The sequence below is a fragment of the Nannospalax galili genome, unplaced genomic scaffold, assembly GCF_000622305.1.
Source record: "Nannospalax galili isolate Female #2095 unplaced genomic scaffold, S.galili_v1.0 scaffold33, whole genome shotgun sequence".
In the NCBI taxonomy this organism is placed as follows: domain Eukaryota; kingdom Metazoa; phylum Chordata; class Mammalia; order Rodentia; family Spalacidae; genus Nannospalax; species Nannospalax galili.
In genome coordinates this window covers 874,423-892,689 of record NW_008335436.1, presented here as the reverse complement: position 1 = coordinate 892,689, position 18,267 = coordinate 874,423, and the positions used below count along the sequence as shown (strand labels likewise).

Here is an 18,267-nt window from a genome sequence, read left to right as displayed (position 1 = left end):
ACCCATGCATACCAAGCCTGCGGAGGGCGACGGATTCCCTGGAACTTGAGTTATGGATGGTTGTTAGCCACCAGGTCTTCTACAAGAGCAGCTAGTACTCTTTACCACTGAGCCATCTCTCCAGCTCCCATCAGACTGAGTTTCATGCACAGACATTTTTCTCATTATTACCTAAACAATAGAGTGCAACCAGTTTGTATAATGCTTACATTGCCTTATAAATAATCTAGAGATGATTTAAGATGTATATGGGAGGATGCTCAACTTAAAGACCTTGAACATCTGTGGATCTTGTTAAATGCAGCAGTACATGAGGGATCACATGAGTTTCTCTGAGGCAGAAAACTTCAGGATCAGAGTATTTGGAGTTTCAGACTTCCCAAAGGTCATCAGCATTCTGAAGCACAGGGTAAGAGCCCTTGCTCTACTCAGAGTCTAGATCTACAGTTCTGTTCAAAACCTGTAGCCTAGCGTAAAGACCTATTGAACTATTTAAACTTCTTTTGCCCAACTCCTGAAGTTCCAAGTTAAAAAAAAAAATCCCCCAAATTGTTTCCCAAAGGAGGAAAACATTAAAGTAAAAAGAATTAATTTCATGTTGGCTTGTACTGCAGGTATACGTGTGAACAATTTTGACCAAGAAAAACAAAACAAAAAATAACAGCAGCAGCAGCAGCAGCAACAACAACAACAAAACCCAAACCAGAAAGGGCCAAACATGGTGGTGCAGGACTGTAATGCCAGCACCGGCCCCAGAGGCAGGGAGATAATCACAAGCTTGAGCCCAGCCTGGTCTACATAGTAGTTCCAGGCCAAGGAAGACTACAGAGAGAAACTGAAGGAGGTAACTGTAGCTGCCCGCTAACCATCAGACCTGTATGTTCATAGTTATATATTGCACTGCAAAGTCAAAGCCTGTTTAATCTGTGTATTTCCAATTTGCCCACATTGATGACAGCACTTAGAAGGCACTTGGCATTCTAACACAAGTTAGAGCCAGCATAGAACGGTGTAGTTAGAAGGTTCCTATGGTAAAGACAAAGAAAAAAGGGTGAAGGGGACGACTGCTCTACATCAGGAAACTCAGCGTTTCCAGAGAAATTAGAGGTTTTGATCAAGTGCAACACTGAACATTGGTGAAGTTTCAGGGGCCCATCCTGAGGAATTTTTAAGCTCTACCTTTCCAGCTTCATTTGAGACAATCTTTTACCTCAATTTTTCTTTAAATTGATCCAATTTATTAGAGTGTGGAGGCAATATACAAAATGCTTGAGTCCTAATGGTTTAGTGTATTTTATAACAGCTCAGATAAAAAGGCTATGCTCAATTAAAAAGCAAAACAAGGTAAACACAACAAACAGATCCGGTATGGTTTTGGAATAGATGTTAATATTAACTGATAATCTAGGCTATCAGATTAGGTAAAACTTTTGGGTTTTTCAATCTAGCAAAGTCTATCAAACAAAGAAACTAAAATGTTTTCTCTGAATACTGGAAGAGCCTGGTAACTGAGTTTTTCATCATAAATATATTTAATATACTCAAATATTCATATGAAAATACAGAAAAAATAAAAATTTTAAGCAAAATACAAACTCTAATACACACGAAAAAGGCTGAGGAAGGGAAACAGAAAAATGGATACGGACATGAATCTTAACTGACACCAGCCATACATCTTGGTGTATGAGATCTGTGGGTAAGAAATTCCAATTTCATCATATTTAAATATATAAAAAGAGCTATTTCTTCAGGTTCCCTAGTCACACACTTTAAAAAGCATGATCCATTAAAAGCAGTCAACTTCAGCGGAATATTGCAATAAAGAATAGAGCTAGGAAGATTCTAGCGTTCTTTTCCTTTAGAAAAGTAGCAAAACAACCTAGTCGCTTTGGTTTGCTTAATTTTGCAACCTAGTCGCTTTGGTTTGGTTTGCTTAGTTTTGCCACAAAAGTGGATTCTCCAAGTTACAAAAATACTTTCTTTAGTAATCTTTGTTGACGTTTCTGATCAGAGTCCATACATAGAATTCTTCAAAATACAAGACAGTCCTCTAGTATGTGGGTATGAACGTCTGAAGGAATCGGCTAAGAGCAGCGGTCCCCCCCTCCCCGCCCGCCCCCGTTTGGCTGCTGTGTTTCCGCCGGGTCATCTTCAGGCGGAGGCTGACGCTCAAAGCAGTTCCATTTGCAATGCAGCTTTCGCTCGAGGGGCCGAACCACTCTTCTTTCGGAATTCTGCAGCAATTTCTTCAAAAGACTTTCCTTTGGTTTCTGGAACTTTAAAAAATGTAAACAGGGTGAAGGCCAGGACCACCCCAGCGAAGAGGAAGAACACATAAGGCCCACAGAGGTCCTGGGGAGAGAACAGAGTTCCAGTTAGACCTGTTCAGCACAGCCTTCTGCAGGGCAGTTTGCACTTTGCACAGCGGGGGCGCTCACCGCGATGTACTGGAAACACAGCGCGATGATGAAGTTGCAGACCCAGTTGCTGAAGGCGGCTAATGCCAGGGCCGTGGGCCGGGGGCCTTGGCTGAAGAACTCAGCCACCATGAACCAGGGGATGGGGCCTGGACCAATCTCAAAGAAACTGACGAAGAGGAAGATGGCTGTCATGCTCACGTAACTCATCCAAGAGAACTTATCCTGAAGAGGGAGAAACAAAAGTGGGAGTCACTGTTTTCCTGAGAAAGGCAAGAAAAAGATCTAGACTCTTCTGCTAGTTCCCAAACCAGGGTGTCTGGTCAAAGCGTGAGACTTCGAGTGAAGCTGGATGAGACGCTAAGGTTCGGGTAAGTGCCTCTGGTCACACCCACAGCTGTCTACAGATAACAACCCCAAGTAACATGCAGATACTTGTCTGTACACCCAAGAACAGAGTTCCCTTTTCCTTTACATTTCTTCTCCACTGTTCCTCTGCCTTTATTTCACAACCCAGTCGCAAGTGTCTGTGACACAGAACCTTTAAACCAGAGGACAGAGACGTTTGCATATGGTAACCAAAAATACCAGTCCAAGCACCAAACTTACCAGCAGCACAAGTCCCACAGACATAAAGATGGCGCAGAAAAACATTCCCACCATTCCAGCCAGAAACAGAGAGCGCCGTCCTGCCTTCTCCACAAGCAGTACCTAGGATGTTTAACAAACAGCATTTCAGTATTATGAGCCATGGGATGGGGAAGGGAGGCAGCACTGTGGTCCTATTTTACAAATGTGAGACAGAGGTGACGAGTGCAACTTGCTTCTGGTGGTGGTGCTCACCTCAGTAAACTATGGTAATTAAATGCCAGTTTAATATAATGACATTGACTCCAAGAGTTCAGTCTTAAGACAGACCAGAATGTTCCTGCCACTCTTGGGCCATCCCCTTGAGTCAGTAGTGAGAGAGTGCACTTCTCAGCTCTCTTCTAATAGATTACATCTGTGTTGAAAATGGGAATGCTCTACATTAAAAATGACTCCAGGCCGGGCGTGGTGGCTCACACCTTTAATGCCAGCTTCCCAGCTGCTGAGTACCCTACTCCCTCAGCTTGTTGCTACTTAGTCCGCTGGATAAACAGCAATTTGAAGCAGTTGCTGGGTTATAATTTTAGGAGTCGTTTATCCCGTACATCACCCGCTCCTGGGTGTGTGAGTTTGAGCACTGAGAGCAGAGGGTGGGGCAGTACCCCAGGCCTACACAGGAGCTTGCATCAAGGACGACCTCTCCTCTACACAGGCCAGCACTGTTCTGACCTAGGCCATCACGAGCATGCCGCTTTCCCTCTCAGAAGTCACAGGGCTCTTATATCAGTTCCTTAATCTCCAAAAATCTTCAGTGGCAAGAGGTTGACACCCTAGTATCCACTCCCTGAGCCTCCCTCACACTGAGGGCTGCCATTCCACATTCCCCAGGTAAACCATCTGATCACTACTCCCCTGAAAGCCAAGGTTTCACATTTAAGTTCCCTCAGGCAACTGGGCCTCCTTACCACCCCTTCTCCTGTGGATAGCTAGAGACCCAAACACCAAGGTTCACATCCTCTTCCTTTCTAAGACTCAGCTTTGAAATTTAAGCCATGAATGATATCCCAATATCTATGAAAAGGGTCGCTTTTCAAGTGCAAATAGCTTTGATACCTATATGTTTGAATGGACATGGACACACACACACACACACACACACACACACACACACACACGTATAATTTCTCACCTTGGTGAGTAGATTGGCTAGGCTCATCAATCTAAGTAAGTCAACAGCCATGCAACACCCATAGCATGCTGAGCACTGAACCTGAGGACTTCTGAGGAGCATTTATCTTCACCTGCAGTGGAGGCTTTTCTATCTCATAGGTGCACTCATCCCAGAGTTTCAAATGACTCCAGGATGACAATCCAAGAGCCCACATTTAATTATTGAGAAGGTAGCCCCAAAACCTTCCTTCAAATTTATAAAACATCCCTATACATTGTTGGCTCTTTATTACTTTCAAAGCTGACAGGGTGATACATGACTTTGATGCTGTATTGTCAAGGTATGAGGAAAACAGGAAGATTTCTACAGGAATAAGGGCTCTTACTATATCTGTTTTTTCTGTGTTTGAAAAAAAAATGATGAACTGGAAAATAAACACTAAAAATATGCCTTGAAAACTGAGCTGCATTCTCTTCTGGAGACTTAGTGTGTACTCAATGCATAAGACCAGCATGGTCATGGATTGGGACCTCTGCTGGACCTCAGCCCTCATCTCTGCCCCAGTCTATGTGTGTCCCTCAGATCCTGGTACCTCACTGGAGGTGGGCAGTCACTGCTTCCTCCCCAGAGCCATCCTGCTCCCAGGCCCCTCCAACTTGCTCTGTTCCTTTCTCAAGATTACAGGCTCTCTTCCATCAACTTATTAGTATGGAAGAAAATAGAATCTAGAACATCTTTCAACGTATATTTGGGAAAGCCTCTATTTTCCCAAACATTCAGGAGGGGGGGAAACTCTTAGACTATGAGTTAGTGGAACATAATATATTATTAATGCACGCTCATATGCATATATGTCCATTTGAGCATTGTTTAAAGTTCAGAAGCTTTTGAAACTATAAAATAATGTTTTGTTGTGTTTTGGCCTGGTTTGGTTTGAGACAGGGTGTTGCTATCTAAACCAGGCTAGGGGCTGGAGACTGGAGAGATGGCTCAACAGTTAAGAGCACTGGCTGCTTTTGCAGAGGACCTGGGTTTGGTTTGCAGTACCTACATTGCAGCTATCAACTGTCTGTAACTCTAGTCCCACGGGAACTGACACCCTCTTCTGACCTCCACAGGCATTGCATGACATGGGTGCACTCACATACATACAGGCAATACACTCATACACATAAAATAAAATAAAACTAATACAAATAAGATATTTTAAACCAAGCCATTCTCAGACCTGTGATCTCTCTGACTCTGCCTCTTGAGTGCTAGGCTCACAGGTGTGTATCACCACTGCTTTTAGAAACTAAATTGAAAATTTTAAATATTACCTATAATTGTGAAGCATTAATGAGATAGAATTGATTTTTATATCAATCATCTACTTTAGGACTTTAGCAAAATAAAAGAATGAACTCTAAAATCTCTATATTAAAAATAACAAAGACACTGTTGGCAGCTCCTCCCATTCAAATGAGGTTGGGTACAGAGTGCAGAAATGAAATTCTGCAGAAGTTTCTACTTTAGATCTTCTCAGAATTTGGGTTACCCAGTCTAGACGACTTAATGCTTTATAAAGAAAATCTTATTAGAAGCAATATATTTTAATTAAAAAATCTCTATTTTATAAAATTTATTTTTAAAAATCATGATATTTTGAGAAAGAGAGAGAGAGAGAGAAATTCCAGAAGACACAAAGGATAGAGTCCTTTGGATTATATCCCAGAAATGGCCTTTATTGATTGAAATGGCCTTTATCTCTAAACTCTGTAGGACAGAGGGCCTATTCTGTTTGTTCTTCCTCCTCTCTGCAAGGTCCAGCACTGTTTAATGTGGTCTGGGGAGACAGGCTGTAATTTATTGACCACCCAAAGGTAATAGTTAAAAGTCTATGTACAGAGAATAAAAAACAAGTGACCAAAATAAGTTGAGTATAGTTTTGTGGCCACAATTAAAACTCAAAATCATTTTGGATAGTTTGCATTAAATGTTAAAAATAATTCAATTTAGTCTCATTTTGAGTGACTTTCATAATAGAGAAGTTTTTGTCTTTATTGTTATTTTATTTTTTAAATATCTTTTTATTATTTTTATTTTATGTGTATGCATGTATTGCCTGCTTATAGGTAAGTGCACCTGTGTCATGCAATGCCCTTGGAGGACAGAGAGGCTGTTGGATCCCCTGGAACTGGAGTCATGGACAGTTGTCAGCTGCCATGTGGGTTCTGGGATTCGAACCTGGGTCTTCTCCAAGAACAACCAGCACTCTTAACTGCTGAGCCATCTCTCTAGCCCTTTGTTGTTATTTTTCATTACGTTAAATTTGTTGTCAAGATATCAAATTGGTATGATACTTGGCTTTAAGAAAGAGTATATAGGGTTGGAGAGATGGCTCAGTGATTAAGTGCATTATCTACTCTTGCAGAGGACCTGAGTTCGAATCCCAACCCCCATATGGTGGCTAGCAACTGTCATAACTCCAGTTCCAGGGGATCTGATGCCCTCTTCTGACTTTTGCAGGCATCACACTGCATGGGTGCACTTACATACATGCAGGCAATACACTCACATACATAAAATAAAAATAATAAATGAAATATATTTTAAAGAGAAAGAGTATATAAATCTTTCTTTTGTTGGTAAAACAATAAAATTTCAAATTTTATACAGTTTTACCCTGACTTTACACATTACACATATTCCTGTACATCACCGGAAGCTGCATACATGTGAACTACCTGAAAATTCTGCCCAATGACCTAACATCATAGGAACTTGCCAAATTTTTTAATTCTGTTTAAAAGCTTAGGCATCTATTAGCTTTGTAAATGTTTTCCTCAAGAAGGAGGGTGAAAAATATAGGGAGAGTATCCAGTAGTGATGGAATTGGGAAGCTGCTGGTTAGGCCTAAGGAGTCTAAACACAGAAGGACTCTATGGACTTTCACAGAGTGAAAGTCTTACAGGCTTCCTAGTGAGTTATTAATTCACCAGATGCGTGAGTGACTCTCTTCCCTCCAGTGAGGGCACCAGTGACTCACCACCTCAGCCTCAGGGCTGGTGTGTTCAGAGGACTTTCCCCATGATTCACTCAGCTGTACACTCACAGTGCATGTGAACACAGTCACTGATCAGTCTCATCTTAAGTCATTGTCCCCCACCCCCTTCCACTCCTGGACCAAGGAACAAGCAAGGAACAAGGAGTGCCTATCTAGCACTGACTTACTGAGACTGCAGTGAAAATCATGTTGATGGCACCAACTCCAATGGTTGCATACACAGGTTGGCTGACCCCAGCTGTCTGAAAAATGCTGGTTGAATAGTAAAAGATCTGCAAAGGAAGAACAGGACAGCCTTAATCAAGAAGCCCCACACTGAGGTCCCAAACGTAAGACATATTTTAGTGTTTATTTTATTTTTGTCGAACCATAGCCTCTAGAATTTCCTAAAGATTCCTCCCCTTTTCTCAGACCAGCTTTCCTTTAGTATTTAGAGCTCCTGATTGCTTTAAAGTTCTTACCTTTAGCCCAAAAGTCTGTTACTGAATTTTCTTTTTTTAAAAAAAATTATTTGTTATTTTTATGTGTATGTGTGTATTGCCTGCATGTAGGTAAGTGCACCCATGTCGTGCAATGCCCGTGGAGGACAGAAGAGGCTGTTGAATCCCCTGGAACTGGAGTTATGGACAGTTGTTAGCTGCCATGTGGGTGCTGGGATTTGAACCTGGGTCTTCTGCAAGAACAGCCAGTGTTCTTAACCACTGAGCCATCTCTAATTTCCTTTTTTATTTAATTGCTAAACATTTTTGTTAATGTATAACATGCTTGTAACAGGTACACATAAGTGAACAGTTCAGTTATTCGGAATACTGGTCACACCTGTGTGAAGAGCATTCAGGTGAAGGAATAATAACTCATTTCCAACTCTTCAGAAGCTATTTTTTATCAGTGGTCTCAAGGGAATCCCTCCCCCAACAGACATTGAGTTTCCCCCTTGATTCAGTAGGGATGGAGAAATTGCCTTGGCATCTCTCTAATAGCTTTTGTTTAAAAGTGAGTTATTCTTATATATTCACAATGGCCGATGTTTCTGTCAGTCCCTCATCTTCTGTCATTCCTTCCCCACAGGGCTTTTTTTTGCTGGTACTTCATTAGGCTCAAGTTCAACATTTCCTTAAGGCCTTTGTAAGTTGGGTACTTGGGTGGAGGCCGAAACCAGATTTCAGGGGAATTAAGTATTGCACCACAGAATATATAGGCAGAGCTGAATTTTGTGAATCTCGAAGTTCTGTGTTAAGGGCGCCTTGAAGAACAGAGATCACAGCAGAACAGTATCTGGTTTGTGGGTGTTTCCCTTGGATTTCTTTTTGCTTCAATGGATAAGAATGACTTTCTTTGTCTCTTCAAAGGCTCTGCCTATCCACCAGTCACCCCCAAAGTGTCCCTTGCAGATCTAGGATTGGCTCATTATATCAATATACATTCTGTATTTTAAATGCAGCAAAAGGTGGTTTTTAAATCTAGATTTTTAGCAAACGCCCAATGTTTTCTAGTGGTAGCTAATTGCCAGTAGAATTGTTAGTCTGAATGATGTAAGGATTTCAGTTTGGAACCTAAACATGCCAGCATGTTTATTAAGCCTGTCTTCCCTGGTACCCTCATTCACCAACAGCATACCAATTCATTTATATTATTTATTTGTTTATTATTCTTCCAAATACAGTGAAATTTTCTTGTTGGCAAGAAACTATTCTGTGCTTCTAGCTAGCTCCTATATTTCATTTAAATAAATAAATAGAACTGTGGGCTCCCTTTTACCTAGTTTATTAGAAATCCTAAATTTCATACTCAGCTTTAAAAGCATCTTGTAATTTAGGATTTTGGTTTGGAAGCAATATAGTTTCCTTTCCTCGTCCTGCATTCACTTTCTCTCTCTGTCTCTGTCTCTGTCTCTCTCTCTCTCTCTGTCTCTCTCTCTCTCTATCTGATGCATGCATGTGCACATGTTCAAGTTTGTTCTTGTGTGCAATTTGAACTTGCCAGAGGTTGATGTTGATATTTTCCTCAATGGCTCTTTACCATATATTTTTTATGTTTCTTTTTAAAGATTTATTTATTTTTATTTTATGTGTAGGAGTGTTTTGACTGCAAGTATGTAAGTGCACCCTTGTGTGCAATATTTGAAGAAGCCAGAAGAGGGTGTCAGATCTCCTGGAACTGGAGTTATAGATGGTTGTTAGGTGCCATGTGGGTGTTAGGAACCAAACCCAGATCTTTTGCAAGAACAGTCAGTATTCTTAACTGCTAGCCATCTCTTCAGATCCCTCTATGTTCTTTTTTTGAGACAGGGTCTCTCACTGAACCTGGAGCTCACCAATTGGCTAGGCTAGCTGGCTAATAAGCCCCAGGGATTCATTTACCTTCTTCCCGCCAACCCAAGTGCTTGCAGATGCATACAGCCACACCCTGCTTTTTGTGTGGATGTTGGGGATCTGAGCTCAGGCCCTCATGTTTGCAAAGGTAAGCACTTTACTGACTGAGCCATCTCCCAGCCCCATTACCTACTTCCTAATAGACCTAAATACTATTGATTGTTGACATTTGTCAAAAAGTTGAGGTAATTTTAGAGAGTCATTGAAGAATTAATTATCACTGAATATAATATATATCATTATAATAATGCTTGATGTCAATGTTTTCAAATGTTTTTTAGTCACTTAAACTTATTCCCTTTTCCCTTTCTTTTGATTCCCTTTGCTTGCTTCAAGTTAGAAGCTATTCTCTTTTTTTGTTGTTGTTTCATGTGTATGAGGATTTGTCTGCATATACATATGTGCACCATATGTGTATGCATGGTGCCTGCCAAGGCCAGAAGAGGGTGTTGGATCCCCTTGAACTGGAGTTACATATGGTTGTGAGTCACCACGTGGGTGCTGGGAACTGAACCTGGGTCATCTACAAAAGCAGCAAGTGCTCTTAACTGATGAACCATCTCTCCAGCCCCAGGAGTTGTTCTTAAACTTACCCCGTTGATTCCGGAAAACTGCTGAGCCAAGTGCAGCATTAGTGACACGATGATGGGCTGTCGATAGCTGGGATCGGTGAAGAGCTGAATCACGGAGACTTTCTGCTCCCTCGAGGCCTCTTCCTTTTCCTTCTTCATTTCATTAATGTCTTTGGTGATGTCCTCAGTTCCTCTCAGTCTCCTCAAGCCTGTCCCGCAAACAGGTTGAAATAACTCAGATCACACAGAAAAATTTATTTTTATTATGTTCATGACAGAGCCATAGTTTCTACATGTCCCTCTCTGTTACACAACAGCATAGGTGCTGGGTCTTTTTTGCGGGGGTGGGGTGGGAGTTATAGCCTCTTCTTTAATTTTAAAAAGTATTTTCTTTTTTGTATGTGTATGAGTATACACTGTTGTGCAGTGCCTAGGGAGGTCAGAGAGGGTGTTGGATTCCCTGGATCTGTAGTTATGGACAGTTGTTAGTGCCATGTGAGTGCTGGGAATGAAACCCAGGGCCACTGTAGGAACAGCCAGTGCTCTTAACCTCTGAGCCGTTTCTCCAACCCTCGTTCTTTGATTTTTAAAAAAGAAAAGAAAAGCAAAACATCTGGTTTCATCTCAAGAGAGAGAAAATCATGCTCCTTGCCATCACAGAGACACAGTGCTTGGAGGCGCCTTTCAGAAGCCTCTGGTTGAGTCCAACTGCCTACATGTGAGCTCCTGGTTTGGGTAATGGAATGCAGTACTGGTGGATGTGAGTGCAATGCAACGGTCACATCTGAGTGCTTTTGTTCGCTCTTCTTCCATACAATCATTGGCTTCATTTAAAAGGTCATGATCTTAATTTTGTGAGCAGTCATTCATACATACTGGTTCTACATTAGCTGATAATCACGAAATAACAGAGAGAAAGAAAAATCACCTACAGACTTACTTTTCTTCGCTTTCACTTCCTCTTCCAACTTAATGTAAAGGTATCTGGGGCTTTCTGGACAGAAGAGCAGGAGCAGGCACTGGAGGAGGGCTGGCACAGCAGACAGGGCAAGTAGGATATGCCATCGATCCTGATTGCCCAGAATAAAGCTGAGGCCAGCAATCTGAAAGGAGAAGGGGGAGATGTCAGCTGTGCTGCACTTTGGGCCTGCCTTCTGTACTAATTTATGGAAAAACACATTGGTTCTTCAATAGCAATCCTTAACAATGTTAGTTCGCGTTAGCACAGGGGAGAGACTGTTACTAGTGCATTCCACTGTAACCAAATCAAGGACAATTTGTTGAGAAAGAATCTATCTGTTTTCATGCACTCTAATTGGACATTTAGGATGGAGATCGACTCAACTTTTAAAAGCACATTTGGTATCTAAAGGAAAGCATGTGGTTGTTCTCTGCAGGCAACCAGATGGAATTATATCGTGTTATGTTAGAATTATGCCTAAAAGAGCTGGACATGGCCGTGTGAGTCTCTAATCCTAGCCCTGGAGGAATGCACAGACAAGCAGATCCCTGGAGCTCGCTGGTCAGCCAGTCTAGCTGAAACAGCAGGTTTCAGGGTCGGTGAGAGAGCCTGTCTCAAAAATAAGGTGGAGACCAATAGAGGAAAACACCTGATATTGATCTCTGGCTTCCACATGCATATGTATAACACACACACACACACACACACACACACACACACACATGTATGCACATACACATACATATAACCTTGGGACTTTGCTTTCAAATTCCTTCTTACATTCAGAACTTAAATATTTTGAGGTTTCATAAATGGGAATTCACAGATAGAACAATCACATGATAAGAATCAGCTTTATGATCCCTGTGGCAATGGTTATAGCTTTCCTTCTAGGTCCCAAAGATCCTTTTGAGAACAGAGGGTAGAAGGGAGAGATACAGCTAGCTGAACAGTTCTGTTTTAATTATCTGAGCATTAAGAGTTCTGGGAAGCATGTTCAACACAAAGAAAATTCAGGCAGTCAAAAATTTGAAGTTGGCATGATTATTTAGAGATTGAGTGTATGAAATTGGATGACATTGTGGTTTAAAGTTTTCATACTGTGCTTTGCTGGTAGCAAAAATGAGTTATAAATCAAATGTTTTAGTTACAGAAGAAATGCCAACTAAATATAGGAATATTGTGTCACGTCCAGTGTGATCATTTAAATATTGTGGTGCTGATAAAAATTCAGTAAACTCAAATGCTGGTTTAAAAAAATGAAGTTGGCTATTCCTTGAAATCTAAATGTAAATTCTTCAATAATATTGGAATTTTTTTACATATAGTGCTAATCCCACCAACGACCCCAAGGAGAAAAGTGAGGAGTGATAATAATTTACCTTTGAGCTAAAAAGTCAAGTTTTTAACCACCTCTCCTACCACTCCTCCCCGCTCCCATGGTGGTGGTAGACAAAGTAGAAGGTGGTCAAAGAGAGGATGAGGACATTTTACCTGACTGATAAGAATTCCCGTAACAATGGCCAGTTGGTGAAGCGTGCCCAGAGCACCCCTGAGTGTGGTTGGAGCGATTTCACCAATGTACATTGGAACAAGCCCTGAAATTAGCCCTGCATGAAACATGAACATGGACATGTTAAAGTGCAGCCTAGAACATCTCAACAATGATTTGGTTTAAAGAGTCTTTACTGAAAGTCCCTTCTGGGTCCTTGGAAAAGCCTTTTGTCTCCAGCCATAGACAGTCTATGCAGAAAACCTTGGCTGATCAAATCCTAAATGAAGGTGAGGTTGGAAATGTTAACAGAAAAAAAAAATGCGTAGTTATGGATTTGACAATTTTCATGGTGTTGTTTTAGTTAATAAAAGCCTCTATGTTATTGTTTGGTTTATATCATAATGCCTCAGGTTGTCTTGAGAAAAGAGACTAGAGAATGTTTTAGTGCTAAGCCAGACTGATGGGATTAAAGGAAGCTAGAATCGTCAACAAAAGTCATCCTCTCGGTAGAGGTGAGAACTGACTTGCCCAGGATCACAGGCTATAGAGCATTAGCACACAAGCTCCACACCCAGGGAATAGCTCAAGATCCCTCTTGTGGTGTAGTCGGGTACAGAAAGGGGAAAAGGTTGAGGAACTCAAGGACTCTTCCCACAGTGGCCCCAATCAGAGCAACCTAGTTCTTTATTCCATCCAAATATTGGACTTCAGGAAAGATTTTATTTGAAAAAGACTTAAAGAAACACAAAAATTGAAAAGCACTGGGCCATTCTATTTTCTCTATCATCTATCTATCTATCTATCTATCTATCTGTTAGAACACCTTATAGACTATAAGACTATGCAAACTACTCTATATCTATCTATCTATCTATCATCTATCATCTGTCTATCATCTATCATCTATCTACTATCTATTATCCATCTATCATCTACCTATCTATCATCTATCTATTTATTCATTCATTATGTGTGTGTGTGTGTGTGTGTGTGTGTACAAATGTGCACATGTGGAAGTCAGAGGACAACTTGCCGGAGGGAGTCAGTTCTCTCCTGCTACCATGTGGGACCTGGAGATTGAACTCAGTTCATCAGGCTTGGTGGCAAGTGCCTTTACCCACTGAGCCATCTTGATGACCCTTTCTATAGCTTTCTTTCTTTTCTTTTCCTTCCTTCGTTCCTTCCTTCATTCCTTTCTTCCTTTCTAAGATTTATTTGTTTTTGTTTTATGTATATGGGTATTTTACCTGTGTGCATGCATATGCACCACATGTGTGCCTGATACCTGCAAAAGCCAGAAGAAAATGGAGTTACAGGCAGCTGTGAGCCTTCATGAAGGTGCTGGGAACCAAGCCCAGGTCCTCTGCAAGAGCAGCAAGTGCTCTTAACTGCTGAACCATCTTGCCAGCCCCTCTGCAGTTCTTTCTTTCTTTCTTTCTTTCTTTCTTTCTTTCTTTCTTTCTTTCTTTCTTTCTTTCTTTCTTTCTTCTTTTTTGAGTGTGTGTTGTGTGTAGTGGTGGTGGTGGTGGTGGTGTGTGTGTGTGTGTGGTGTGTGGTGTGGTGTGTGATGTGTGGTATATGGTGTGCAGGGGTGACTGCAGAAGCCAGAAGAGGACATCAGATTCCCTTGAAGCTGGAGACAGGTGCTTATGAGCCGTCTGATGTGAATTCTTAGCAGCAAGCTCTGTTAGGCACTGAGCCATCTTTCCAGCCCCTTTGTGGTTTTCTTAAACGTAAGTAATCAGGTAGGTTGGAAATGGTGGTGCAGCCAGCCATTTGCTGATTATAGCATTTGGTGTTTTCTTAAGACTTCCTGTGGGCCTCTCCTTAGGAGTATCCAGCTATCAAATGAAAGTAGATGGGCTTTATGCAAAAGATACTTGGGTAACTGTTTTCAAGATATATAATTTAATACTTCAAATTGTTTTAAATGCCTCAAATGAACATTTACATGGCTGATATGGCATCTGTACGTCTGTGGAGTTTTACATGTGACTCTAACATGTGACCTATGGAGCCTGACCCTAGTCAAGAAAATACCTATTTGGCCTTTTCTGTAATAGTTAATAGATTCAGGTACAGAATGGCAGGGAGCTGGAGAGATGGTTCAGCAGAGCAGTTGAGAGTACTGGCTGCTCTTGCAGAGGTCCCAGGTTTAGTTCTCAGCACCCACATGGTAGCTAACACCTGTCTGTAACTCAGTTCCAGGGATCCAATGCCCTCTTCTGGCCTCTGAGGGTTTGCACACAGATAGTGCACTTACAAAAACACTTATACACATAAAACAAAAAAAGAAAGAACAGAATAACATGAATTCAAATGATATTTCTTGTAATTTTCAGCATCTTTAATACTCATTAGAGTGCAGATAATTTTAAATGGCAGCAGAGGCCACTCAGCAATGTTAGGTCCCTCCATAATATAGTCACAGTATTTTAAATGGCAGCAGAGGCCACTCAGCAATGTTAGGTCCCTCCATAATATATTCACAGTATTTGTTGTCAAGTTTGACAAAAAAAAGTCATCTTTTTCCATACTGAAATTTTTAAAGAGAGAAATGCAGAACGTACCAGGGTTTGGAGCTTTTTCATAGTGCAATCCTCTACTTTACAAAGCAGGAACTCAGGCTGAGACTTAACAGCCGTGTCTGAGACTAGGTAGAGATCTATCAGAACTCATTCTCTCTTAATCCACAGTGTGTCCCTCATGTGACTTTTCTCCTTAAAGCCACCCTGACCTTCAGGTATTCACATTAAGATTGGAAATAATGAAAAGAGATATTTAATGAAGTCAGATGTTTTATCTCTCAACTGATCATCAGAAACACAGAATTATTGCCCCCCCCTTTTTTTGCAAGTAAACGTCTTAGAAGTAACAACACAGACAGGGTGTACACACATTATCATTTCTTCTCTCCCTCTGTGGATATTAGTACCTTGAAGGGCAACTCCAATTTTAAAATATACATTAAAATGTCAGGGAAGAGCCATCAGAATCAAGGACTCAGCACTGAGTTTAGTATTTATTCATCTCATTTTTCAAAAGATTTTATTTATTAAGTTTTGTTTTATGTGTATGTGTTATGTCTGCATGTATGTTAGTACACCCATGCCATGCAATGCACATGGAGGACAGAAGAGGGTGTCAGATCCTCCAGAACTGGAGTTATGGATGGTTGTTTGCTGCCATGTAAGGGCTGGGAATTGAACCCAGGTCCTCTGCAAGAGCATCCAGTGCTCTTAACTGCTGAGCCATCTGTCCAGCCCCTTCTGTCTATTTGTTTAGAGACTGAATATTCTTGTTCAGTTCCCTGCCCTTGAAAGTTTAAAGCCCTGTCTCCAAGAACTAGAGTTTCCCACTCCTTAGATACTAAGTTGAAGGGAAGAAGAACGCTTCCAACAGATGCTTCTGTCCAATTGCCTCTTCCTGTGGACACCACAGATTTACTGCTCTAGGCAGCCAAGTCTGGAATCAAATAAGGCTAGGGAGTATGGTCTAGGAGATGCATCCAGGAGACCAGATCTCGGCAATAAAGACAGAGACACCCACGGCATAGGCCATCACAGTAGGGTTAGGGTCTGAAGGTAGCAAATGCCTGTTGCACCACAGTAGTGACAACAGCTAGCTTTCCCATGCACTTGCTGTCTACATGATGGACATTTTACGTGTGTTCTCATATTCACTCTGTAGGTAGATGCCATTATCCTCTTCATTTCATAGATGAAGAAAGCTAGAATCAGTTAAATAATTTGTCTGAGATCAAGCAACTGGCAGTGATGTTATTGAAGTGGGCAGGACACAGAAGACATTGCAATTCACACAGGGCCCAAATCCCAACTGAGGACTTCCACTTTACCCTGCTGCTTTCCTTGTGTGATGCCACATTAGGCTCAAAAAAATCTACCTAAAATAATTTTCAGAGTGATGTGTATGTGTGTCACTTACCACAGTACAGTCCGGAAATGCTTCTTCCTGCGATGATGAGGATGTGAGATGGTCCGAATTTAGAAACCCCCATCAAGAGAGCTCCGATTAATGAGAGGCTGTTTGCTGACATCAGGGCTTTGATTCTGAAATTTTTAAAAAGAATTGTAAATTTAGCACCAAAATATGATAAAATTATTTGTTTTGGGAGCATGTTGAGATTTTTTACCTAAAAATAATTATTTCTAATTTTGCTCTAAAGCTAGCTCAGGAGCCTTGAACCAAAATTGCTAGAGCACTTTATACAGCTTAGAGGATTTTAACTTTCTATTTGGGCATGAAAACTAGTCCCCCCCAAATGAGTAATAAAACAGTGCATGAAATGGTTGGACTGGGAACAAGAAAACTTAATTCAGCTGTGGTATATTTGTTTAATAGCCAGGTGTGGTGGTGCACACCTTTAATTCCAGCACTTGGGAGGCAGGGGTGGGTGGATCTCTGAGTTTGAGGCCAGCCTGGTTTATGTGATGAGTTCTAGGTCAGCCAGAGCTACATAGTGAGACCTTGTCTGAAAAACAAAAACAAACAACCCCTCCCCATTAACACCCCTATTAGCATAGGCCTTGTCTCTATCCTCCTCTTCCTCTTCCTCCTCCTCCTCCTCATCCTCCTCGTTCTCCTTGTCCTCCGTATAACTTTGGCTGGCTTGAAACTTATTATGTAGACCAGGCTGGTCTTCAACTCAGAGATCCACCTGCCTCTGTTTCTTGAATGCTAGGATTAAAAGTGTATGCCATCATGCCAGATTATTATTATTTTTTAACATATTTCTGGACCACCAGGGATTTGGTTTCTGTTGTTCTGTTTTTCTCTCTTAATTTTTGCTCATTTTTGCCTTGTCTCTTGAAATATCTGTTAATTTAAAAATATTTATTATTTATTTTTGTGTGTATGAGTGTTCTGCCTGCATGTATGTAAGTGCACTACATGCACGTAATGCCCGTGGAGGCCAGGACAGGGCATCAGATCTCCTGGAACTGGAGTTAGACAGTTGTTAGCTACCATATAGGTGCTGGGAACTGAACCTAGGTCCTCTGCAAGAGGAGCCAGTGCTCTTAATCCCTGAGCCATCTCTCCAGCCCCATACCTGGTAATTTTTGTTGACTATACTGGACATAGTATATAGAATAATAGTACATAGAATAATTATATGCTCTTTTGGAACTTGGTCCAAGTGCATGAGGACTGACCCCAAAGTGTTGTGAGACCAAAGAAAGAGAGGCAAACAATTTTAGATTGTACAGAATGTAATTTGTTGGGGGACTATCTGACAGAAGAGTGGTCCTGGGCAGGAGTAAGACTGGTAGATCCCACAGTTTGGGTCGAAAAGAGTGTATTTATAGGTTAGAGATAGCTTCATTTTCACTGAAATGTACCTGGTATATCTTCTGACAGTATACAAGAAGTTCTGGGACTGTAGCTCATTTGGTTGAATGCTAGCTTAGCATGCATGAGGTCCTGGGTTTGAGCCTCAGCACTGTTTAATCTGAGCATCTACTATTAGTACATCCCTGTAATCCTAGTACTCAGGAGGTAGAGGCAGGAGATCAGGAGTTCAGGGTCATCCTTGGATATAGTAGTGAGTTTGAGGCCAACCTGGACTACATGAGACCCTGTTTCAAATAACAACAAAAAGGTTATTATCCAAGAGTAGG

The 18,267-nt window shown here is 41.3% G+C and overlaps 1 protein-coding gene across 1 annotated transcript in view; it reads right to left on the bottom strand.

Annotated features, from left to right (window-relative positions):
- Window positions 1-233: 233 nt before the first annotated feature.
- Window positions 234-18,267, bottom strand: part of Slc2a2 (solute carrier family 2 member 2) — a 30,632-nt gene continuing 12,598 nt past the window's right edge. Inside the window, exons 4-11 of the mRNA XM_029562065.1 lie at window positions 16,574-16,698; window positions 12,628-12,743; window positions 11,113-11,275; window positions 10,194-10,381; window positions 7,396-7,500; window positions 3,030-3,131; window positions 2,442-2,645; window positions 234-2,355 (exon numbers count right to left, since the gene is read on the bottom strand). Coding sequence (XP_029417925.1) covers window positions 2,173-2,355; window positions 2,442-2,645; window positions 3,030-3,131; window positions 7,396-7,500; window positions 10,194-10,381; window positions 11,113-11,275; window positions 12,628-12,743; window positions 16,574-16,698 — 1,186 coding nt within the window. The 3' untranslated portion in view covers window positions 234-2,172. The remainder of the gene's footprint in view (window positions 2,356-2,441; window positions 2,646-3,029; window positions 3,132-7,395; window positions 7,501-10,193; window positions 10,382-11,112; window positions 11,276-12,627; window positions 12,744-16,573; window positions 16,699-18,267) is intronic.